Below are 27,325 nucleotides of genomic sequence, written 5' to 3' on the forward strand. Positions count from 1 at the left end.
CTTCTAGAGTTTACATAAGTAAAGAACTCTTTGCTGTTTTTCTTCGCATCCCTTGCCAAGGATCTCTCGTAATCTGCCTTCGCCTGCCTAACCTCCTTTGTAACTTGGTTACAGATCAACTTGTATCTATCATAGGCGTCCGTGTCACGTGTTAATTTGTATGTATCCCATGCATTTTTCTTCTCTGCCATATGCCTCATTAGTTCATCTGACAACCATTTAGGCCTAAACCTTGAACAATATTTCTTAGTTGGTATGTAAAGCCTAGTAGCTTCCACGATAAGTTCTTTGAATGCTTCCCATTTTGAATTTGCTGTTGGCAATATCATCAGTTGATCCCACTGTATAGAATTTAAATACTGTCTCAGTCCATTGTAGTCGCCTTTACGAAAGCAATACCCCTTCCCTTTACCCCTAATGGTAGTTACCTCTTTGAGTAACTCCCACTTCAGCACACTGTGATCACTGCCACCAAGTGGTTCATTTATCTGCAGATTCTTAATGCATGAAGAATCACTACTGATAATCAAATCAAGAGTATTACTCCCTCTAGTTGCCTCCCGAACATGCTGATGTAGAAAACAATCATCCAATAAATCCACAAAAGCCTTGCTACTGTGTGAGTGACCAGCCCCCAAATTCCAGTCAATATCGGGGAAATTAAAATCCCCCATTATAAGACTCTCTGATTTACTGGCCCACTCTATTTCTCCGAACAGTTTCTTATTATACTCATCAGAGTCATTAGGCCTATAGCACACTCCTACTCTCAATTTTGATCTCCCAATGCTTATGTCACACCAAACTGACTCGACACTGCACTGTCCAGCGATGTCGACTGGCTTCACTTCCTTGGATTTTATGTGTTTTTTAACTAATAGCATAACCCCTCCTCCCTTCCTATCCTGTCTATCCTTTCTGTAGACATTGTACTCCCCAAATTCCAGTTCTGCATTTCTTATATCTGTGTGACACCACGTCTCTGAAATCCCCACAATATCTGCCTTTGATGTTTTGAGCAATACCTCAAATTCATCAAATTTATTTACTAAACTCCTAGCATTGGTGTACACACAAGTATACATGCACCTGTTCTTTTTCTTAGCTACCCTAACACAACCCATGTGTTTACTTGTACCCCAATGATTCCCAGCAGTCTCTGAAATATCCTGCATCTTATTTTCCAGGCTGCGGCTCATTCCAATAGAAGCAGTACAAGAATCACTTTCACCTCTGCCAGTGGCTACTGTTAATCTATTAGTCCTTGTATCCCCCCAATCTAGCAGTTTTCCGACCCACCTAACATTGCCTCGATAGCATCAGCAAACATTCTTGCACCCTTTCTATTTAAGTGTATCCCATCCCTGTAGAAGCAGTCTCTCCTGTTAACAAGTACAGACCAGGCTGAAAAAAATTCTACCCCTTGAGCCCTGCACAATCTTTCCAGGGCCGAATTGATTGACAGGGCTCTCATCATATACTCCCTCCTATCGTGTCTGGGCAGAATTGCAGACACTTTCAATTTCAACCCTAATTCACGGCTTTTTTTCATCAGTGACCTGTACTTGTCAAGTAATTCCGCCGGTCTCCTACGCCTATAACCTCGTGTTATAGGCCTAATGACTCGAATGAGTACAATGAATAATTGTACAGAGAAATAGTGGGCTGATAAATCAGAATGTCTTATAATGGGGGATTTTAACTTCCCAGATATTGACTGGAACTTGTGGATTGATCACTCGCACACTAGTAAGACTTTTGTGGATTTATTGGATGATTGTTTTCTGCAGCAGCATCTTTGAGAGGCAACCAGAGAGGATAATACTCTTGATCTGGTTATCAGCAGTGATCATTCGTGTATTAAGAATTTGCAGATAAAGGAACCACTAGGATGGCAGTGATCACAGTGTACTGATGTGGGATTTACTTAAAAGATTTAATTTCCATCAGGGGTAAAGGAAAGGGTTTTTGCTTCCGTAAAAGTGACTACAGTGGTCTCAGACAGTTTTTAAATTCTTTCAGTGGGATCAACTGATGATGTTACCAACAGGAAATTCTAAGTGGGAAGCATTCAAGCAATTAATCGTGGAAGCTACTAAAAGTTTCATACCTATTAAGAAATATTGTTCAAGGTTTAGGCCTAAATGGTTGTCAAATGAACTAATGAGACTTGTGGCAAAGAAAACAAAATGCATGGGATGCATATAAATTATCAGGTGACACACAAGCCTATGGCAGATATAAGCTAGTCTGTAATCAAATCACAAAGGAGGTTAGGCAGGTGAAGGCAGATTACGAGAAATCTTAGGCAAAGGATGCTAAGAAAAACAGCAAGGATTTCTTTACTTATATAAACTCTAAAAGGAAGGGGATGAATCTGATTGGTCCACTTGATATCAATGGTTTGACTGTTGATGATCCTGCTCAGATAGCAAACAAACTGAATGAGTATTTTTGCATCTACATTCACACATGAGGAGTTATTAAGGATTGAAAATTGCAGAAGGTTATCAAATTGTAGCAGGGTGCTTAATGATTTTGTAATAACTGAGAGCAAAGTGGAGGAGAAATTATTGAAGTTAAACATGAAGGCACCTGGGGTGGATGAGATTTGTCCAGTTATATTAAAGGAGGCGGCAAAGGAAGTAAGCAAACCCTTAGTCATAATTATGAGCGCATCCTTGGACTCAGGGGTCCCCACGGACTGGAGATGTGCAAATGTATCCCCAGGTTACAAAAGTGGATCAAAGGGTGACATGAGTAATTACTGACCAGTTAGTTTAACTTCTGTTCTGGGTAAAATAATGGAGTCACTGATTAAAGATGCATTGTAGGATCATCTAGACAAGACTGCAGCAATAATTCAGACACAGCATGGGTTTGTTAAGGGAAAGTTTTGTCTGACAAATTTGATAGGATAATGTGATGTGGTTACAAAGGAACTGGATGCAAAAAATAAGTTTGATATCATATATTTGGATTTCAGGAAAGCTTTTGACACTGTTGCGCATGGAAGACTACTGTACAAATTGGAGCAGAATGTATTAAGGGTAAGTTGCTACAATGGATAAAAGGATGGTTGAGTAGGAGAAGACAGAGAGTGGTAATCAATGGGCGCTGCTCTTCATGGACTATTGTTATTAGTGGAGTCCCACAGGGTTCGGTGTTAGGTCCACTGTTGTTTTGTATATTTATCAATGATATTGATGAAGGTATATCAGGCTTAGTGTCAAAGTTTGCAGATGATACAAAGGTTGGCAGGGTTGTTAATGACAGTAATGGCAGTGTGCTACTGCAACTGGATCTAGAAAATTTGGGAAGATGGGCTGTGAAGTGGCAACTGAAGTTTAACATTGACAAGCGCAAAGTACTGCATATGGGTAGAAGTAACCACAGAGGAATGTACCAAATGTATGGTACTACACTTAGGGTGGTAGAAAAATGAAAAAGACCTGGGAGTAATTGTGCAGTCAGATATGAAGTTTTCTGAGCAATGCAGACAGTCTGCCAGAGCAGGTCATGGGGTTTTTTCAATGATATACAGGAATTTTGCTAGCAGGGAAAATGAGGTGATTATCCCTCTGTTTAAGGGAATGGTCAGGCTACGCCTTGAATACTGCGTACAGGTCTGGAGGCCTCATTTTAGGAAGGATATAGATTTGCTTGAACGTGTACAGAGAAGGCAACAAGATTGGTGTGGGGAATGAAGGGATCCTCTTACCAAGAGAGGCTTAAGTTCTGCAAATTGCAGCAGCTGGAGACTAGACACCTGCGAGGTGATCTGATTGAGGTGTATAAGGCCTTGAATGGGTTGAGCACACTGAATACTGATGGGATTCTTCCACTTATTCAGATAATGAATATAAGGGGCATAAATTCAAATTGAGGAAAGACAGCTGTAGAATAGATGTGCTGAAATTTGCCTTTAGCCAGCGGGTGATTAATTGCTGGAACAAACTTCCACCTGTCGTGGAAGTTGATAGGTTAAATAAATTTAAGTAGGAACTGGACAAACATTTAGAGGGAATGGTTGTGTGAATTTTTTTTTTTTTTTTTTTTTTGGCTGATGCTGCATAAGCTCATACGTTTGCTTTTTTGCATCACATGCCATGATTACTATTACTATACCATCAGAGCAAGAATACACCTACCAGCTACTAACTTCAAGGTTCCCAAAAAGCAAAACCTTAAAACATTCATATCACCAAAGTACTTGAATCCATCCCAGTGCATTGAGACAGTCTTGTCAGTCCCTTCACCTCATAATTGAATGAAAATTGAGACAGTCTTGTCAGTCCCTTCACCTCATAATTGACCTCCTGATGAATTGAATCAAAATGAACCCAATTTAGAGCCACAAAGGTAGTTATAATTGTCCCCCTTGCTTAAGAAGTTTGTAGACACCCAAGGATATTTTCAACCACCACTAAACTGCAGTGATCAAACAATTTTGACTTGGCCTTGAATAAGAGCAAACACCGCTGTGTCATGCTATGCATCAAGTTATCTCAGTCTTGACCTGAATCAGTAGCTGAATGATATAGCTAGATTTTCAACCTAAACTGTACCTGTAACTGTTCAAAATTTGCTGAAGAAACCAAACCCTCCACAAGACATTCTCAGTATAGTTCAGCTCTTTAAGCAGCAACAAAGGAAGTGATCAGACTTTTTGCCCATAAATAATGAGGGTCCCTAGAGTAGTCAGAGGATCTCCTTGCAGATGGAGATGTGGAAATGTATCTCTTATTCACAGGGGTTGCTTATAGTTCTGAAGGTAGATAATTTCAGATTTGTGGTTTGATCTCTGTGCCAAGGAAAATGGAATGAATAGTTAAAGAAGTAGTGCATGATCAACTTGTTCGCAACGAAGCTGTGAGGATAACCGCAGTGTGGATTTGTTGGTTACAAATTCTGCCTTAATAGTCTCATTGGATATGAGGTTGTTGAGGCTTAACACTGATAAATGCAAAGCAGTGGAGAATGAAAAGGACCTAGGAGTAATTGGAGAGTCCAACATGAAGTTCTCTGAGTAAAGAAATTCAGTTCCACTGGTGAGAACGGTAACTAAGTTTTTAATAATAAACAGTAACTAAAATTAAGTAATTAACAGGAGCTTTCATGATTTAAGTATCTCTTTGTCAGCTGTGTGAATGCACACATGAAATATGAAATGTTCCATTTTAACGTTTCATATTTTATGTTTTATATATGCATTCACACAGCTGACAAAGAGATACTTAAATCTCAAAAGCTCCTGTTAATTACTTAATTTTAGTTACTGTTTATTATTAAAAACTTAGTTACCATTCTCACTGGTGGAACTGAATTTCTTTACTCATCTATGGAACCCGGTACCACAGGCAAGTTGCTGTGACAGTACATGGGGTTCTGTCAACGATACAGGGAATTTTTCCAACAGAGAGACAAAGAGATGATTAGCCCATTGTATAAGGCAATGGTTAGGTCACATCTTGAGTACTGCATACAGATTTGAAACTTTTATTTAAGAAGGATATAGATCTGTTGGAATGAGTCCACAGAAGAACAACAAGATTAGTGAGAGGAACAAAAGGGTGCTCTTACCAAAGAAGACTTGTTCTGTAAATTTCAGCATCTGGAAACTAAGCACAAGGAGACTTGATTAAGTTTTAAATGGATTGAGTAAACTAAATGCTGATAGCATCTTTACGCTTTTACTCTTTTTCGGATGATGCCCTCAAGGCATCATAAAATATATTAGGAAAAAGGATAGTTGCATAATAGATGTGTGTTTCAAAATTTGCTTTCAGCTAAAGAATATTTTTTTATTTCATAGTGTTCTGGAAGTGGATAGCTTGAATAAATTTAAGGACTAGACAAATTATTAGAATGGAGAGGATGGGCAAATGAAGTTTTTTTTTTTTTTTGTTGTTGTTGTTGTTGCTGTAGCCATATAAGCTTACTTTTTTAACATCATTTTACTCATACTAATTCATTTTTCCCATGAATGAGTTTCAGCAGTTGTGGCAGCAGTCGGGGCCATGAATTTTGGCTCTGACTACCACCAGATCAGTAATCAGGTCACAAAGGGGGTTAGGCAGGCGAAGGCAGATTACGAGAAATCCTTGGCAAAAGATGCTAAGAAAAACAGCAAGGATTTCTTTACTGATATAAACTCTAAAAGGAAGGGAATGAATCTGATTGGTCCACTTGACCAGTGGTTCGACTGTTGATGATCCTGCTCAGATAGCAAACAAACTGAATGAGTATTTTGCATCTACATTCACACATGAGGAATTATTAAGGTTTGAAAATGGCAGAAGGTTATCAAATTGTAGCAGGATACTTAATGATTTTGTAATAACTGAAAGCAAAGTGGAGGAGAAATTGTTGAAGTTAAACATAAGAAAAGCACCTGGGGTGGATGGGATCTATCCAGTTATATTAAAGGAGGCGGCAAAGCAACTAAGCAAACCCTTAGCCATAATTATGAGAACATCCTTGGACTCAGGGGAGGACCCCACGGACTGGAGATGTGCAAATGTATTCCCAATTCACAAAGGGGGATCGAAGGGTGACAGGAGTAATTACAGACCAGTTAGTTTAACTTCTGTTCCGGGTAAAATAATGGAGTCACTGGTTAAAGATCCATTGCAGGATCATCTAGACAAGACTGCAGCAATAATTCAGACACAGCATGGGTTTGTTAAGGGAAAGTCTTGTCTGACAAATTTGATAGGATATTATGATGTGGTTACAAAGGAACTGGATGCAAAAAATAATTGTGATATCATATACAGTAAACCCCCGCTATTCGCGGGGGTTACGTTCCCGAGAAATGTCGCGAATACTGAAAACGCGAATACTGAGTTATAGCTCCCATAGTAATAAAGGAGTTCCGTTCCAAAGTATGAAATATATAAGAAAAACTAGTCTAAAATTCTGTCTATGTGTATGTATTATATGTACCTTCATAATATGACTGTACATAGACAGTACATAGTGAAATGCAAGCATATGGCATCGAAATGAAAATAAGAAACAATTTAATATTAAATGTAATATTTATTAGAAATTTCAAACAAAATCTTTCAAACCAGCGCCTTTGCTAGCAAAAAAACTTATCCCGCCAGTGCTATCACCAGTTTCCAGAAGTGTTGATAAAGGAGTTTTGCCTTTTCACGAATGATGAGTGAACTTAACGGAATTATATTTTGAGTTCGGACTTCTATCCACAGATTTAAAGCCTTTTCCATTTTTTTCTAATTTAACATCACGAGTTACAGAGCAAATTTTTGATGCAATTAGCGCGTTTTCACTGACGCTATGGTGGATTTTTTCTTCCGATTTTTTGATTGATCGTACCGTTGACTCATTGATTTTATAATGTTTTGCCACTGAAGAGACTTTCACCATTAGAAATTTTGTCTAATAACTCAATTTTATTCGCTAATGCCATCACCTTCTTTGATATTTTCACATTTCCCTTGTTATTCGTAGCCATATTTTTGTACGGGTAAAAATATAATACGGGTAAAGGCACTTTCTTCCATTAACACACTCGAAAAAGTCTGTTTTACACTGCAAAATGGTAGATTTATCACTTTTGTAAGCATATCAATTTATAAATTGATAGATTTATTCAATTTATAAGCATATAAATTAAAACGAATTAAAATTTTTAAAACGAATTAAAATAAATTAAAATTTCGCCAACGACCGAACCTTCTATGATAAGCGCATAACACATACTGAACAAGGATTAGCGAGAAACATCCACGCTCGCGATTTTGTCACCCCTCTCCCCCCACCCACTGAACGCTGTTTTGACCGGGGAAGATAATTTTAGCTACGCCCATGTTTTTTTTATGGCGGAAAATATTCACGGCGCTTTAAAATTCACATTTTTTTTAGGTTTCATTTTATATTAAATCAGCGATCGCGAATACGCGAAACCGCGAATACAGATACCGCGAATAGTGGGGGTTTACTGTATTTGGATTTCAGGAAAGCTTTTGACACTGTTGCACATGGAAGACTATTGTACAAATTGGAGCAGAATGGTATTAAGGGTAAGTTGCTACAATGGATAAAAGGATGGTTAAGTGGGAGAAGACAGGGTGGTAATCAATGGGTGCTGCTCTTCATGGAGTAATGTTATTAGTGGAGTGCCACAGGGTTCGGTGTTGGTCCACTGTTTTGTATATTTATCAATGATATTGATGAAGGTATATCAAGCTTAATGTCAAAGTTTGCAGATGATACAAAGGTTGGCAGGGTTGTTAATGACAGTAATGGCAGTGTGCTACTGCGACAGGATCTATATAATTTGGACAGATGGACTAAGAAGTGGTAACTGAAGTTTAACCTCGACAAATGCAAAGTACTGCATATGGGTAGAAGTAACCCCAGAGAAACGTACCAACTGTGTGGTACTACACTTAAGGTGGTAGAAAATGAAAAAGACCTGGGAGTAATTGTGCAGTCAGATATGAAGTTTTCTGAGCAATGCAGACAGGCTGCCAGGGCAGGTCATGGGGTTTTGTCATTGATATATAGGAATTTTGCTAGCAGGGAAAAGGAGGTGATTGTCCCTCTGTATAAGGCAATGGTCAGGACACACAGGTCTGGAGGCCTCATTTTAGGAAGGATGTAGATTTACTTGAGCGTGAACAGAGAAGAGCAACAAGATTGGTGAGTTCTTAAGAGAGGCTTAAGTTCTGCAAATTGCAGTGGCTGGAGACTAGGCACCTGGGTGATCTGATTGAGGTGTATAAGGCCTTGAATTGGTTGAGCACGCTGAATTCTGATGGAATCCTTCCACTTGTTCAGATTACGAACCTAAGGGGGCATAAATTCAAATTAAGAAAAGACAAACGTAGAATAGATCTGTGGACATTTGCCTTTAGCCAGCGGGTGGTTAATTGCTGGAACAAACTTCCATCTGTCATTGTGGAAGTTGATAGGTTGAAAAAATTTAAGGAGGAACTGGACAGGCATTTGGAGGGAATGGTGTGATTTTTTTTTTTTTTTTGGCTGATGCTGCATAAGCTCATACACTTGCTTTCTTGCATCACATGCCACTACTACTAGTACTACTACCACAGGTGATGAAATTCTGCAATTAATGTATATTCAATAGTGACCTAAGATCCTAACCCAATTCAACGTATGTCCCCTGCTGGAACAGATGAAAGGCAGACCTCATTTAAAAACCCAATTAACGACTCAACCAGATCAGTTCTGACTTGTATCCAATGCCTCCAGTCAATTGAAACTTTAATATTCTGTTCAAACCACCACAGCTCCACAACAACAACACTCTTGCTTTTAAACTATTAGAGTTTTCTCCCAAGTTGTGAGTCTTAGCAGGTTCTTTCAGGCTCTGTTGGTGAAAGAACTATAATGCTGAAAGTAAATCAGCAAATACTGTCAAAGAAAACTACAGTTGGCCTCCAACATGGAAAATCCAGTTGGAGATTTTATTCACTGCAGTCTTTGGTCCCTTTGTTGCAAACAGAAGTGACATGATATGCTATATGGATGATTTAAAGCTGATAATTTAGATTCTCCCATGCAACTGCCCAACCCAAATTAACTACCTAAAATTAATAAACACGACGATGTACCTCTCTTGCTTCACTCTCCAAACCATACATTTAAATTGGCTCAGATGATCTTTTCCTTGGAAACTATCCCAGAACAACTTGAATACTTGCTGGAACAATCAAATATTCCAAATGTTGAGATGCACATTGACCTGGCAGTTGCTATTGATCTGAATCTGAATTAATTATTTTGTGGAAAGAGCCCTTGACAACAGATTTCTCAATATTTTACCATTTTCATCATATGGTGGGCAGCCAAACAGCAGCTGCTTCACATTCAGAATCCTAAAGTAATATAGAAGTATATTCTTCTCCTATCATGAGAAGACCCAACATGATGTAATGGAATAGTTCATTACAATAACAGGTAGAGTTCTGAAGAGGTGTTCGTTTCCCACAGACAGTTGTTCAGAAGTTAGTTTGGTTGGTGGTTTCTTTTTCTTCACACTGTAATTATTTCTGTCTTACTTTTGTAGTGGTTGTTTTTCTAAATTTTACCATTTTCATCAGATGTATATGTAAGAAAGAGTTAGACATCATTCCCAAGCTTATGAAAAAATTAACCTCTTAGGGCTATACTAGACGAGCGCTTGAAGCGCGAACGTAAGCTGGCGTCGTGAATGCCTCCAATACAGAAAACTACATGTAGCACTCCTAACGTCAGATCGTTTCAAACTGGACAGGGCACTTCTAACACTTCGTTGGATATCACCAGCAACTTACTTTTTCTATTCCCAGTTTCAAGATGGATGCATTGCGCATTTATGTATAGTGTTGATTGCGAGTACAAAGAGAAAATGATGATGGTGGATTCATCCAGCAAATTCAAATAGGTTAATAAAAAAATTTTAAAAAAGTTTTATTATTATGTTTAAAACACACAAGAAGTCTCCCAAGAATTTTTTTTTTTTTTTTTTTTTTCAGAATGTTGCTACAGTTTTGATGAACTTCTAATGTTAATTAATGGGGGGGGAGTGCAAAATTTGATTAATTTGAGTGCAAAATTTGAGTGCAAAATTACCATTTTCATCATATGGTGGGCAGCCAAACAGCAGCTGCTTCACATTCAGAATCCTAAAGTAATATAGAAGTATATTCTTCTCCTATCATGAGAAGACCCAACATGATGTAATGGAATAGTTCATTACAATAACAGGTAGAGTTCTGAAGAGGTGTTCGTTTCCCACAGACAGTTGTTCAGAAGTTAGTTTGGTTGGTGGTTTCTTTTTCTTCACACTGTAATTATTTCTGTCTTACTTTTGTAGTGGTTGTTTTTCTAAATTTTACCATTTTCATCAGATGTATATGTAAGAAAGAGTTAGACATCATTCCCAAGCTTATGAAAAAATTAACCTCTTAGGGCTATACTAGACGAGCGCTTGAAGCGCGAACGTAAGCTGGCGTCGTGAATGCCTCCAATACAGAAAACTACATGTAGCACTCCTAACGTCAGATCGTTTCAAACTGGACAGGGCACTTCTAACACTTCGTTGGATATCACCAGCAACTTACTTTTTCTATTCCCAGTTTCAAGATGGATGCATTGCGCATTTATGTATAGTGTTGATTGCGAGTACAAAGAGAAAATGATGATGGTGGATTCATCCAGCAAATTCAAATAGGTTAATAAAAAAATTTTAAAAAAGTTTTATTATTATGTTTAAAACACACAAGAAGTCTCCCAAGAATTTTTTTTTTTTTTTTTTTTTTTTTCAGAATGTTGCTACAGTTTTGATGAACTTCTAATGTTAATTAATGGGGGGGGAGTGCAAAATTTGATTACCATGATGCAGAAATCAATGCTGATGTTTGCATCTATGCTTTATATGCTCTACCGACAGGCCAACTCCCACTAATTGAAATATTTCTGAAACGTTGTTTTCTTTGTTTGTGAAATTATTTTGTTTCTAACTCGCTATTCTTATTCATAGATGTAAGGTATTTGTAAGACTCGGTGTCTTACAGAATTACTTTCGGCAACATAAAGAGTAACTTCCTGTTTCATTTTAGCGCACAGGACTTCTCAGAATAAAACACCTTATGTTCCTGTCTTTCCACGACTCGACATTATTTCCAGATGGAATATTGACGAGTACTTTCCATCCATTTGAAGCAGAAAACATTCTCCACTACCCACACTATAACGGAGTTCTTTTCATGCAATAAAGGATTGTTAGATTTTATGAATGTTCATGAGAAGACATCAGTTTTCGAAGTTTGTAATGCAGCTATCAATAGAAATATTTTCCTGAAATTTCATTAGAAGATCAAATCATCCAGAAAAGATGCTGTACCGATTATTATAATAATCTGATTATAAAGTGCTGTACTGAAGATACATCCAGAAAAGGTGTTGTACTGATATTGATCCCTAAAAACAATTACAATAAAGCAAACCAGTTTTTCCCATTTCCAGTGTGGCTTCCAGTAGATGAATTTCCTCAATTTTGCATTAGTAGATGCAATACACATTGAAGAAAGGAAGTACAATCTTTTTGTTTTTCAAAAACAGTCCATTGCAATTCTTTGGGTCATGATTTTTATGCCAAGAAACAGTTGCATGTATTATTTTATTATTATTATTATTATTATTATTATATATCTTTTCCTGTATCACGTCGGCAATGACTCTGTACTTTGCGGTTTACTACGTGCTTTCATTGCTTCACAATACTTTTCAAAAAAGAAAGACACCGAAGTTATGTTTGAAACAAAAGGTTCAAAATTCATTTTGGAAGAAGACAGAGACCACACGTAATTCTTTTTTGTTAGCATGTACATTAGTTGTACTGCTGCAGTGGATATTCTTCAGCAGTTTTAAGACTACTGTTTTCATCTTATTTTGTAATAATAAGGTTCTTTATTAATTTAAATTATGTGCATTCGTGATTCCGTACACAGATAACCCAGAGTCTACCAATAAATTGTCTCTGCAAGTGAACAAACTTGTATTTCGTTAATTAATGAGACAGTACTAAAATAGAAGTAATATTTACAATAAATATAAGGTTCAGAACTGAGCTTTCTGGTTCTTCTCATCATTACATGGTTCATTCCAGTTTGGAAACATTTATTTTCCAACTTCAATATAACACTTTGCCTTTATTTTTTTGTTGGAGTAGTCTTTTAATGACGTGTTGTACAAACAAGGGAAGTCTCCTTTCCACCCCACAAATAAACTCCTCTGTGTCAAACATCGTCTTCCCCAAAGTATAATAAATAAACCAATTAAGGCCAACCACCCCATGCATGGGGAGAATGTCTCCTCGGGCTATGCAAACGCCAAGGCGTACTCACTTGTAACGCAGGCATTTTACACCAGCTTGCGTCGTCCTATGCGGCATTCCAAGTGCCTGTCTAGTTTGCATGCCTTTATCCTCTGCTTCCTGTAAAACTGGGCATTGGAAGGTGTCGCCGACACTGCACTTCAAGCACTCGTCTAGTATAGTCATTAGTGGTGTTGTCCCTGATTGTTACAAACATAGTAGCATGAGGCCTGACAGGCCTAATAATTTCTTTTTTTATTTCTGCAAAAGGGTTTTTTTTTTTTTATTCTGCTTGCAATATATATAATGCATTTAAAAAAATTTTTTAATGAAGAATTCAAAAAATAAAAAAAAAGGTTGTTTTTTAATACCTATTTTCAACATAGCAAAAAGTTTATTATTAATTCTTTTGGAAGAAAAATAAAAACATGAATATACACCCAGTTGGCTTTGCATTAGCAATACTCCGTTATGTAGGAATGGACTGGTCTGTGACACTAATGAAGGCCCAAAGTCAAGAACAACTGATATAAGATTGTAGTTTGCACACGTGGAAATCAGATTTTGAGTGGTTGTGATTAAGAATAGTGGTTCAAGATCTTTCAGACTTTGAACATGGAATGATTGTGGTGGCAAGATGAGCAGATGCCAGGATCTCAACAATAGCCAACATGTTTAAGTGCTCCTATTCTGTGGTGTCATGAGTCTATTGTGACTGGCTCAGCAGCTGTCGAACAACCAGCCAAAGGTTACACCTGGAACACCCATGTGTGGTTGATACCCGTGGTGATTGTCAGGTGTTCCTTCTAATAACACAGAAGCAATGCAGCACAGCCCAGTAAAACTTAGGAATAGCAAGACCAATATCCACATGGACTCTGCACCAAACATTAACTTGTATAGGCTGTGGAGTCAATGACTGTCATAGGTACCCATGCTTGCTGCATGACACAAACTGTGCCTTGCATGGGCAAGTCAGCACCAGCACTAGGCCACTGACATGTGGAAACCTGTCACCTGATCTGATGAATCCCATTTCTAACTGTATCATGCTGATGGTTATATCCACATTTGGAGAAAGCAACAGAAAGCCATGGCACCTGGATGCACTGTTTGGTAGGCTGGAGGTAGTAGTGTTATGGTTTAGAGACTTTTCGTAGCATGCCCCATGCTCTGGGTCCTCTGATCACTGTTAATCAACAGCTTGATGGGAATGCCTGCCTTTTATCATTGCCAACTAAGTATGATGATGATAGTGCATCCATCAGCAAGACAGCATGCCATGCCACAATGTGTAGCAGGTTACACATGTGTCACCATTTTTTTTTTTTCATTTAATCATTTCACAAACTCTAGCTTGGATCCAAAATTTCAAATTTAGATTCATCCGTCCACAGTACATTTTTCCCACTTTGCAACTGTCCAATGTTGATAGCTCTTGACCCAAACGAACTGTTTCTTTCAATTTTCCAGTTTTAATAGGGCTTTTCGGACCTATATAAACGTGAAGCCCTGCTTGTTTAAGACAAAGTTTTACAGTGGACGTAGACATAGGAGTTTCTCTGCTCTTATTGAACTCAGCTCGGATTTCAGGTGCAGAAAGTCATCAGTTCTGTTTAGAAATTAGTGTTATGGTCTTATCTTTTGCTTCCGTTACTATGTGCAGTTGTCCTAATCATGGTTTATCCTTTAAATTGATAGTCTCCTTGAATCACTGAATGGTAGTTTCCACTACTACTCATGGAATAACTTTCATTATACAGAGTTATAACAGCACTCCGCTTCCTTATTTCTTGCTGTGTTTATAATGGAACACACCAAACACTCTTTCTGAATGATGGGTGTTCAATTTTATATGTTACAACTCTTACTCTTCAATTTATATTATTGCAAAACACTCTAGAATCATTTGCAATCTTCTATAATATTGAAACAATAGTTCCAATTCCTAGAGTATTCTAGAATCGTCTACAATGTTCTGCTACATTCAGACATCTGTAATGTTCTACAACATTATAAGGAGCCTTCTACACCTTTCTGGAATATTCTAGAAATTCCTTAAATATTTCTTAAATAATATATATATATATATTTTTTTTTTTGTTTGTTTTTTATATATATATAATATTTATATTTTTATTTGTTTACCAATTTTTATTAAAATAAAAATTGGTAAACAAATTGGTCCTATTTTAATAAAAACTTTGAAAATTAAGAAAAATGAAATGTGATTCCAAACTTTTAGGCAGGAGTGTATATGTACATATTTCAGCGAGATTCTTCATTACATGTAGCAAATATAATCTGGTGTTCTACATTTAAAATCAAGCAAAAAAAGTTCCTACAACAGTTGGCCACAAATGCTTTTATTAGTAAGATATGTATTCAGGTATGGGTTGGATCAACTTAGACAAGTAGGCTATGTACTTTCACCATATCAGTGGCTTAACGTTTACTAAATCTTTAAAAAAAAGATGTTCATACTCCATTTGTGGCACCGTGGTCCATTCAGAAAGTCTAGAACTTGGAACAACAATGCATATCAGATTAATAATTTTGTGGCTATATATGCAATGTTGTTGTTATATCTATGCTTCCACTAACAGCATTAAACTGTGTATCAGATAAATACGTGTCACAGCCATATGAATGGTACCACATTGTGCACATCTTGCACACTTTGCTTTTGCAACCATATGTTTATAGGAACTGTTTGCTTAATTTTAAACGTAAAACACTGTCCTTATATTTATTGTATGTAATTAATAACCACTTTGTATAACCTATTTCTAGGAACAAAGCATATGACTGTTGTGTACCATCAGTTGGACACTCTCCTTGGTTAAAATTAAATTAATATAAAATTACTTATTCTGTGTTAATGTTATTGGAATATCATTAAATTATTTAGCAATAGCTTATTATTGCAGTACTCACCTCAGAGGTGAGTACTGCAATGATAAGCTATTGTTAAATAGGTGAGTATTAGCTAAATAGGTGAGTATAATATATTGCTATTGCTAAATGAGGTGAGTACTGCAATGATAAGCTGTTGCTGAATAATTTAACGAAAAACTTATGGTATTTCAAGCTCTAGCTACACAATTCAATTTTTATTGGAATGTTAATTTGTGAATTTTATTTCAGCCGTATTGGAGATAATCTGGAAGAGAGCCTGCCAAATTTAGAGGCTGTAATATTGACTAATAATCACGTTCAGGAATTAGGTGATATCGATCCCATGGCATCAGTTAAAACTTTGGTTTCCCTAAGGTATGTGTTTCACCTTCTCTGATTTTTTATAAAAGATACTTTGAAAGCTAAATCACTTAATATTTAGTTTTTTAATATCACTTATTGCTAAATATTTCCGTGATTAGCCTGTATATTAGCAAATCCCTGAATAATGATATTTCAGTAGCATTTGAGTATAGATACTTCCTGCTCTTGTAAGATGTTAGTTTGTTGTCAGAAATAAAAAGCACTACATGACTTTGCAATAGTATTACTTCCCCCCCCCCCATTTCTTAGCAAAAATGCTGGTTCCCATATAAAATGAGTGAAAGAACAGGATTAATTGAGAAGTTAGAAGACAGAGCCATCTACTATTATATTCGATAAGGGGTGAGAAAGAAAACTGCATACCAAATTGCAAAAATCAGAAGGAAGATCATGGGATGGAACATTGCTTTGAAAGCCTTTATGCCAAACGTTATTTTCTCCAAATTCTTCAGTTGAATTTGTCCACAGATAAGTTGGTTGGCAATGGTAGACATAACTAGAGTTAGCCCTAGAGCACAGGTTTTAAGAAAAAGTGGAGAAATGACATTGACAAACTGGAGTCTGCTTGGTATCAGTATTATTCAGGATTTTTTAAATCCTTATCTGTTACAAAAACATTGACTGGAGTGTGAGTTAATAAGCAAACTGATTGTTCACTGAATGTGCAAATGAATTATAATAGTGTGATAGGGTTGGAAGTATTGATGGGCAAAAGTTGCAGCTAATGACTGACAAATTACCAGACTGTCATTTCATAAAGCAAAAAATTTCCTGCTCTTGAACTTTTCAGAAATGAGTTTGAATTTATTAATAACTTTATAACTCTTGTGAGTTTTAGTGTAGATGCTTTATGCTTTATTGCAACATGCTTTATTTTTGTCTTGAACATCCATAGAATGATTTTTTGGAAAATCATGGTTTAGGTAGTGGTAGATTTAGTCATCTTGGTGTCCTGGTTGGTACTAACATATTTCAGGTCTGATATATTATTAAAAATAAGTAATAGCTGACAACAGAATTTTATTTTGAACCCAATTTTTATATCTTTTTGAAAATGATTGCACATGTACAGTACAATTTACATTATGGAAGTAAATCAGACAATTAAATTTCGAAATATAAATATTTGCAGTAGGATATACCGTAATTCCTGCATATAAGTTGACCTTTGAAGCACTAAAAAATGTGAAATTTTAAGCTTGATTTATATGGCAGGTATAAAATACTAAGCTTGAAATAAAGGTACATGCTCAGGATTAGAAAGACATGAATTAATACTAGTTTATTTACGATTTATTACATACTTATTTTATTCACATGTAGATTGTTGCTTACCCTTTTACAATGTAAGAATTTATTCATCATCAGATGAAAGCAGTCGGTGGAATTTTTTTTCAGGAGTTATGTTTTTGGGTTTGCTTTTCAAGTTTTAAAAAAAGAAATATGGAAAACAAGCTTTCATATTGAAATATTGTTTACAGGGAAGCTGATTTTCAACGTAGAATTTTAATGCTTTCAATACTAAAACTAACTTTCTCTTCAAATATTAATCATTAGTTGAGATCTAAATATACTTTTAATGTCATTATTCTTTCATATTTTTTTTGGACTTTTCTATGTTGACATTTTGTCATATTTTATTTATGTAACTTTTGCTTATTGAAGTAGCATATTCTGTATTATAAAATGATGATGTATGAATGATGATATTTTTAATCCAGCACAGCAGTAGAGTACTAAACAGGTGGCATGGAAAGGCCTGGTTACATAATTGCACCCATCTATGTACACATATAGCATTTGTAAGAGCAGTGCACACAATTCGCAAGGATATATTTTTTTATTTTGATAGCTTAGAATGGCTGAATTTTTTTTTTTTTTTTTACATTTTTTTTTCTGTTTTTGAAGGTAAGTAATTTTGCATCATTCTTTTTAGAATATTGAAGGAAGATCTGTAAGATTTTCTTTTTGTTGTGATATTGGTCTCAGAATTTAACAAAATATTGTTGAAGCATAATGGAAAAGCTTTATCAAGAGACAGGATATTTGAATGGTGCATATACGAGGTGCTACCCCACACGCTTCTTGATTAGACCGGGGTTCGAGCCCGTCACCACCAAATACGGAGGATGCGGAAAGGTCAAGGAATGACCACCGCATATCCCGGAGCAATATGGCCTTAGTTGCTAATGCTCCTAAAAACCAAAAAAAACAAACAATACGTGGTGCTACCCAAAAGTTCTTGAAAGGTATTTATAAAATAAATTAGACTCACTCTGGGTCTTATTTGCCACCGTTACCTTCGAAGTAGTCGCCTTGAGAGCGATAATGCCAATACCAGTGCTTCTGTCATGATTTGAATGCGTCCTGAAAGTTCTTTATCGTAGTGTTCAGCACCACCTGCGATTTGGTTTGGATATCCTCTACGCTGTCAAATCTTCGACCCTTCAGCTTTATATTCATTCTTGGGTAGAAGAAGTCGCAGGGGGACTAAGTCTGGCGAATAAGTGGGTGGGGCTATTCTCATGTTTGATGCCACAAACTATGCCACAGTGAGAGATGTGTGGGTCGGTGCATTGTCGCGATGAAGGACCCAGTTCTTTGTGTGCCACTTCTCTGGACGTTCCCTCCTGACGACTTCCATTAACTGCCTCAGGACGTCGCAGGTTGACAGTCCGGCCAGGAGGGACATTTCCTTATGGATCATCCCGTCAATGTCCAAAAAACAGATCAGCATGGACTTCACATTGCTACTCACTTGTCAGGCTTTCTTTGGTTGGGGCAAAGATGGACTCTTCCACTGGGATGATTGTTGCTTGGTTTCTGGTTTCTTGGTTTCATACCCATATATTCAACTCTCGTCACCAGTTATAACCATAGAAAGGAAGTTTTGATTACTCCTAGCCTGTTCTTGAAGATCTCTACTAACTTCCATGCAAGGCTGCTTTTGGTTGTTGTTGTTATTTCGGGGTGTGTTGTTTTTTTTTTTTTTTTTTTTTTTTTTTTTTAGGAGCATTAGCAACTAAGGCCATATTGCTCCGGGGATATGCGGTGGTCATTCCCTGACCTTTCTGCATCCTCTGTATTTGGTGGTCACGGGCTCGAACCCCGGTCTAATCAAGAAGCGTGTTCTACGCACTGCTGCTCCTGCCCACCTGGCTACAGAGGCGCCTACTGCTTTTGGTCTTCACTCAGTCACCGTGCCACGAACTTCGCCACAATCCTACTCATGTTCAGCTCGTCTGACAAAATCCACTGACATGTGCTGTACAATAGTCCTACAATGCCACAAATGTCGTGGATGGTCTGCTTGCAGTTTTCACGGATTGTCGTCCGAACTTTTGTGGCATTTTCCAGGGTGGTGCTCAATGGTGGACACCCAGAGCGATCATCGTCATAAACCGTCATTCAACCATTTTTAAAACAGTGACACCAGTAGTAGTTCTGTGTCTGGCCTAAAGCATTGTCACCAAAAGCTTGTTTCAACTTCTTATGGGTTTCTGCTGCTGTATCGTTAAGAGGGAAACAAAACTTGATGCAATCACGTTGCTCTCTCACATCAGCCATCGCAATAATCGCAAACTAACAACAACCGCGAAAGAACTGGGCATAAATATTCAATGACTATCCAACCCGATGCCATGTGGCACACTGATTCACAAAGAATGCATGCAGTGTTACCTAACGCCACAAGTCTGTACTAGACGTAGTTCCCGCACAACATTCAAATTTGGGAACATTTGGGTGGCACCTCATACTTTAAAGATGGACACAATATCACTAAGCATAATGCAAAATGTGAGAGACCTTGTGCATCAACAAACAAAGAACTTGTCTCCCTGCTTAGAAGTATTATTCAGGCCAGTCATCAGATAAGAATCCAAGATGTAGCCTCTTGAGCTGAAACATCATGTGGTAGCTACCAAACCACTATATCTGATATTTTAAACTTGAAAAGATTATGTATATTCTTTGTTTCCAAGTTTTTAAGCAGATCAGATGGAAACAAGAGATGAACTTTGAAAAGAATTGATTGAAATTTGTGATTACAATTTAAAATTTTTAAAAACGATAATAACAAGAGATGTCGCATACTGTTATTTTTACATTCAATAGACGAACTCAGTGGAGAATATTTTATGGAATAGAACCAGGATATGTCTGCCAGGGGCTAAAGTTGGTGATATTGTATAACAATTTTCATCATTTAAGGGCACAAAAGGTGATATTGTTGTATATGTTAGTGCTAACAATGTTAAGCATAGGCATTCTGAGGCTTCACTTAACCTAGTACGAGGTGATGGTGTTGAGAAAAAAGCTGAAGATAGGGCTAAAATTGGAATTTTTCTAAGACATGATATGAAGGAGTTGATGAGATCCTTGTTAGTTTGAGGAAATCATGACTCGGATGGAAATGGTTGCAAGAGTTTCCAGTGCAAGTCATGAGTTTGTTGCTTGTACGCCTGTAGAATGTATTCTAAGGTTGGTCTAGTAGACAGATTAAGCTCAACTACCAATTCTTTTCTTTGTTTCTGGTGTCAGCTAAAACTTGGTGCATTATTAGATGAATTTGGGACACTGAAGAAATGAGTGCTTGCCCTAGAGACTAATAAAACTGGTAATTCGAGTATCTAGTGATGCACCTCCAATTTGGATCCCAGAACAGAATAGTCACGTGCACATTTCTCTGTTTTAGGAAGGTGTAGTTTTATTGGGGGGAGATGACTGTCATGGAAAACTTTTTACGATATCAGCAGATTGTCGGGGAGGGGGGTTAAAGAGAGCATTATTATTCATACAGGGATTAATGATATTAAACAAAATGAGGTGATGATTTGTTGGTTAAATATAGGACTGTGCTGAAAAAATGCCACAAGTTAGGTCACAACATGTTTGTAGTTCTGCTCAGACACAATGGGAGGAATTATGTTTTGAAAACTTTGTGGATTAACTCAAGACTTGAGAGATGTGGATTAACATGGATTAACTACAAGACTTTTGGGGTGGGGGAATGCTTATCAGCATGCCATATTCTTGTAGGTAGAAGTCTGGTTTTGTAGAGATGGGATTCATTTGAACAAAGGTGGTGTAAGGGTTTTGCTAGTATCACTGAGGATATCTTGAGACTATGGTCCTCAACTGGGTGGTACGAGTACCCATAGGGGGGTACCAAGAGGTACCTTGGGTGTTGCATTTAAAATGGCAGATTTTCTTGTGCTTAGTTTTTAGTAAAATATTTATCAGCTAATTGTGAAATTTTACTGTTTTACTGTGTATTTATTTCAAATGCTTAGACTTTATCGTGTTTTGAGAAAACTAAATCAAAACCAAACTCTGTCCGTTCTATCACAGTCCCGAAGTGAAGTCATGTGGTTTCTCTATAATATCACATCTCACTTAATGTATATTTTTGTCTAGTTTAGCCTGTAGCAGTTTTTGTTATCCTAAAGTGTAACTTCTAGCTGACAAAAGGATGTCATGTGCTGTTGTTTATAAAAATTTACTTTGTAACTAATGTACCACACTTGATGAATGGTAGCCATATCCCTCTTTAGTGGTAGCTGTTTGTAATAGTATTCCACTGAAATACTCTTATATTGCTGATGAGGCCTGTTGTTTCCAAAAATTTCTAGGCCACTGAATATATTGAAGCGAATATACAGCCTATTTTTAGCTATTTTTTCCTCTTAAAATGGATGTACAGCAGATAATAGTCCCAGAAATGCTTTGTGTTGCAAGTTTGTGCTGGAGGCGACGTGACTGTTTTTTGCATAACTATTTTTAATTTTTATTTCATACCATCGAATCATGGATAAATTTTTAGTAAGAGGAACAAAGAGAAAGTTAGATTCTACAGAGAGAACAGAAAATCCTGAGAAAAGATATGGTGAAAATATGAAACAAGTTGAAAATATGACAACCCAAGGTGAGTGTAATCGTGACCATTTACCAAGTTCATCTACAAGCAAATCAGCTCCAGGTAGGAACCAAAAAAAAAAAAAAAACACAACATTGTTAAAAAATAATATTTGAAATATGGCTTCTATTATTATAGTGATGAATAGAATGAAATCCCTGTGTTTAATATGTGAACAGAAACTCAGCAATAACTGTATGAAACCCTCTTTGCTTATTAGAAATTTTCAAAGAAATCATTGAGACTTGATTGGTAGGTCCATTGCTTATTTTGAAGAGAAAAAGAAATGTTACATAAAAAAGACTTCGTTGGTGAAATTTATATTTATGAGTCATAAAAAAGAATTATTAGAAGCCTTACTGAAAGTGAGCTATCGCATTTCTTGTCATGGGAAGGCCCACACTATTGGTGAAAATTTAATACCATGCACTATTGACCTGTGCAAGACAATATTCGGACCCAACAAATCAGCACAAATAAAATAGGTCTCGCTATCTAATGACATTGTAAAAGGAAGGATTTTACTTTGCTGCTCAGCTGATGTTTTCAATGAACTCATTCGTAGACTTAAGTTGTCGCCTTATCTTAACTTGCAACTTGATGAGAGCACTAATGTCAGTGGCCTAGCTGTGCTGTTAGTATCTGTTCGATGTATAATGATGAGCTGTACAAAGACATTCTTATCTGTGATGATTTGAAAACTGCTATGACAGGAGCTGATATTTTTGAAAAAATATCAGCTTTTGTGCTCATGAACTTGACTGGAAGCGTATTGACATCTGTACTGACAGTGCAAGGACTATTCATGAACCCGTTTCAGGTATTTTGAGAATCAAGGCAGTAGCACACCCTTCCTGTTCAAGTAGTCATTGTACTCCATAGGTAAATTTACCTAAAACATCCTAAAAGACATCCCTACAAAACTGATAGAAAATCATCAATTATTTGAATTCTAGTGGCTTAAATACAAGGCTTTTCTGGCAGATTTACGATGAATTGGCAGCAACTATGACTGCTTGCATTAGAAAACAGGCCTTGAGCATCAGGCTGCATATATATAAATGATATGATTGCTTGCTTTTTTTTTTTTACACCAGAGCACATTGGCTGAGTTGAGGTAAAGTGCTGATGAGATTCTCTGAATTATGTTCTGAAATTGTGATGTTTATTACTGATTGTAAAGCTGAAGTCATAAGAAAAATAACTCAAGATAAACTGCAGGGATTCATTGACTTTGTCTAGTTAGTATAATTTGCAAGGGGTTGCATACCTTGCTGATATATTTGATAAACTGAATCCATCACTGTAAGGTAAAAACATGATACTTTTCATGGTTTATGATAAAATCTCTGCATTCAAAGATAAAATCTTTCTTTTGAGAAAGAGAGCTGAAGCTGAACAATATGATAGCTTTGATATGTATACATCTTGTTTAAAAAAATATCCCTGCAGAGTCAGACTTACAGAAAGCAATAATTGACCATCTCACACAGCTGTTATCCTCTTTTGAAGAGTATTTTCATGTTGATACAGACATTGAAAATTACAGGTGGATAGCTAACCCATTCTTGAAAAACTGAAGCTCTTCTATACTATCCACAAAAAAACTGACATATCTTTTGTGATGTCATTCCAAGAAAAGTTTTTTAGTGTTCCACTGTCTTTGTTCTGAGCTAGTTTGTTCGACTCTTTACCTAATATAGCAGACAGAGCATTTCTTAAACTTTTACCATTTGTGATGACTTATTTATGTGACCGTGGGTTTGCCAAATATTGTGACACAAAAAAAAAAAAAAAAAAAAAGGAGAAATGGAGTTGGTGCTCCAACTGACATTCGCTGTCAATTATCAGCTTTGACACCTAATTTCAGCAAAATCGCTAAAAATCTGTCGCAACACGTCTCATTAGATTCACTGAGTAAGTCTTTTTTTTTTTTTTTTTTTTAGTTTTAACATTTTGAGTAGCAATTATTTTTTGGTTTCACTATAATATAGTATGCACATGCAAAACACACCTTTCTTAGTGTTCTCTACCTACAATAGTCTTAGCGAGTACATGAGGACCTTTCTGAACTTCCAGGGGGTATCTCATGTCTCAAGGGGTCCTAAAGGCTAGAGAAACAAGCTTAAAAAACTTCAAGGGGTGTGTAAACTATAGAAGAATACTTAGTTTTAACTATCTACAGTAATGTCAGGTGTGTTTTCAATAAAATGTGCAAATTCAAAAACTCTTGGTTAGGATAACTAATGCTGACATAATAGGGCTAACAGAAATGAAGTATTATCCACAAATATGGGATGATGATGAGTTTCCTAAATACATCACACATACCACAGTGATGTGGTATGTGTGATGTATTTAGGAAAGAGAGAAGGGGAATCATTCTTATCAAAAGTAGCCTGAGTGTGAAAAGAGCTTTTGCATATTTAGAAGACTTATGACTGGTTAACAACAGAAATTGATATTCTTGCTCTGGTTGTCAGCAGTGATTCATCATGTATTAAGAATATTGAAGTAAAGGAACCTTTAGGTGGCAGTGATTATAGCATATTTATGTAGGATATATTAAAAAAAAAATAACTGCTGTTGAGGGTAAAGGGAAGGGATTTGTTTTTACAAAGGTGATTATAATGGGCTCAGACATTATGATAGCTTTGATACGTATACATCTTGTTTAAAAAAATATCCCTGCAGAGTCAGACTTACATCAAGTTACCAAAAACAGTTTACAAAAGTAAACTGTTTTTGGTGGTACCAACTGACATTCTTCTCAGATGTAAGCATAGATCCTTTTCTTCATGTTTGATGAGATTTGACCTAATGTTTGTTATTGTGGAAGGTTCTGATTTGATATTGTCTTAATTCTTCTAATATGCGAAGGCCTTTAAAAGGAATATGTACCACTCCTTTAAAACAGTCTGAAAGATAAAAATCTGGTGATTATGGATGTTCAGTTATTAACTTGTGTTGCTCCTGGAAAAATTGTGCTGCCTTCATTGTAAACATGACACTACTGTTAGTAACTGTAAGCAAGTATACAATTTTTTATACATCTGGGGATAGCTAATGCTGCTATTGTAGCAGTGTTAGAATCAAATACATCAAGTTACCAATGCAAACTTAATTATTTGTTCATCAGTGCCAGCTTGAAAGAGTTCTATTGCTGTGGACCACACAGGATTGTCAGACAGTTGAACATATAGTGTATGATCACAAACTGCAGGACAATTTTAAAAATTCCACAACTTCTACGTATTTGTTTTGGGTCTAATCATCTTATTCAATGAAGTAATTAAACTACAAATAAATTATTTATATTTGTATAGGCAAATTAATAATTTATTAGAGTTTTAATGTGCATTATATAATACAAACATATGATAGAAACACAAATTGTAAATGACTGATAGATCTCTACTCAGCTGAGATGTGTTTAGCAGGTAGTTTGAATCAGATCATATAAATGCATATTAAAACTCCAGTAAATTTGATTTTTTTCTGATGATAGTCTTATTTTTATTTTTAAAAAAAGCAATTTTATTAGGAAATGAATCTTATTTTTTGTATAAAAACAATTTTATATGAAATTCAGTTTTTTTATAAATATCTTTATTTTTTTTGCAGCCTTCTGAAAAATCCAATTGCAACAAAGAAACATTATAGATTATATGTAATTCACAAACTTCCCCAGATTCGGCTTCTTGATTTTCGTAAAATTCGGAAAAAAGTAAGTAAATGTAAAATCTAATCATAACAAATTTGTTTTTACATTATGATTAAGTTTTGTTTGTGGAAGTTTTTTGGTTTTTAATAATATCATTGCTTTCCCAATTATATATATATATATATTTTTAATTTATTTGCATTATTCCTATTTTATGTGATAATAATAGTTCTTGCTTTTCACCACCTGAACTTTTTTTTTCTCTCTCTTTTTGCCTGCTACACGAGCTGAAAAGTATTGCTAATGTAATCTTTCTGCATTGTGTACCTCTCTAGAGGTATTTGTACAGTATTTTTTCTTATTTCGGATAACAAAATCATGAAATCTTGTATACTAATAGCATTACCAAAAATTTTGAATGCTTAGTTAAGGAGAATAGCAAACTATAAATACACATATAGTAGAATTCCATTTATTGAAAATTTTAGTTATCTGAAAATTTTTTCAAAGTCTTTGTCATTTTAATTTTTTTCCTTAATTTCACTCAAAGAGCCATAAAAAACAAAACTATCAAATGGATATTAAAATTATCACTCCGCTTGTATAAATCATTTATGTAGGAGGCAAAGAAGAATAAATTTCATCCATATCACTTCTGTGTAATGCCAGCCACACTGATATAATACATAAAAACTTTGCTCTAAAAAAAAAAATGTTACAAAGTCAGTATTACATAAACTATTTCAAATAGAAATTTATATAATAGTCAGTTTTTAGACACTATATTTTTCAGTAAGTTTTAGTCCCTCATTGTGGCTAGTGTTGTAGAGAAGTAGAATGTAGCGTCCACCTTGCGTGGCTTTTTTTTTTTTTTTTTTGCAAACACATCAAACCTCTTAGTTTTTTTTTGATAAATCCTCTATAAATTTTTATCTGTATAGTCTCTCAATTTAACTTTCTGTAAACAGGGATTTTCTCTTTACATTTCATTGAATTCTGTAATAAATTCATTTTAAAACTCATTCATTTTAAAAACAGCTTCATTTTTCTGCCTATATAAAGCAACAACTGTAAAAAGTTATTAATCAGTCCAAGCTCAGTTTTGAAAAGGCTAAGATTAGAAAACTTGTTTCTTGTCCAAACAGTAGTCAAGCATTCCTGTCTCTTGCCAACGCTATTGGCTGCAACTTCTGTCCAACAATGCTCTCACCTCTGTTAAAACTTGATGGTTCTTTTGCATCTTCAGCTAAAGATAGCCAACTTACTATAATTTTTTTTTTTTTTTTTCTTCTCCTTCTAACTCATATCCGTAATTTTGGTAAACCACCTACTATCATACTAAGTACACTCCACTCAGAGCTTCCCACGGACAAGGATGTTAGAAGAATTCCGAACAATCATGATGCCAAGAAAGCTCCAGGTCCTGATGGCATTTCTCCACTTGTTCTCAGAATGTGTGCTCCTGAGCTTTCTTCTCTCAAAGAGTCAATGGAATAAGAAAGTTTTACACTTTTTTATTCCATTGGTGTTTTTACTTCTGCTTTGAAATTTGCTCATATCCAGCCAGTTCTTAAAAAAAGATGACAAATCCCACCCTCCTAATTATCTT

General features: G+C 36.0%; 1 protein-coding gene across 1 annotated transcript in view; it reads left to right on the plus strand.

Annotated features, from left to right (window-relative positions):
• Nucleotides 1–27,325, plus strand: part of U2A (small nuclear ribonucleoprotein polypeptide A'-like U2A) — a 119,586-nt gene that overhangs the window by 50,564 nt on the left and 41,697 nt on the right. The window contains exons 4-5 of the mRNA XM_090377240.1: nucleotides 16,001–16,126; nucleotides 25,677–25,779. Of these exons, the coding sequence (XP_090233366.1) occupies nucleotides 16,001–16,126; nucleotides 25,677–25,779 (229 nt within the window). The remainder of the gene's footprint in view (nucleotides 1–16,000; nucleotides 16,127–25,676; nucleotides 25,780–27,325) is intronic.

Source organism: Mastigoproctus giganteus, chromosome 7 (genome assembly GCF_048544385.1).
Source record: "Mastigoproctus giganteus isolate SK-2022 chromosome 7, ASM4854438v1, whole genome shotgun sequence".
Lineage (NCBI taxonomy): Eukaryota > Metazoa > Arthropoda > Arachnida > Uropygi > Thelyphonidae > Mastigoproctus > Mastigoproctus giganteus.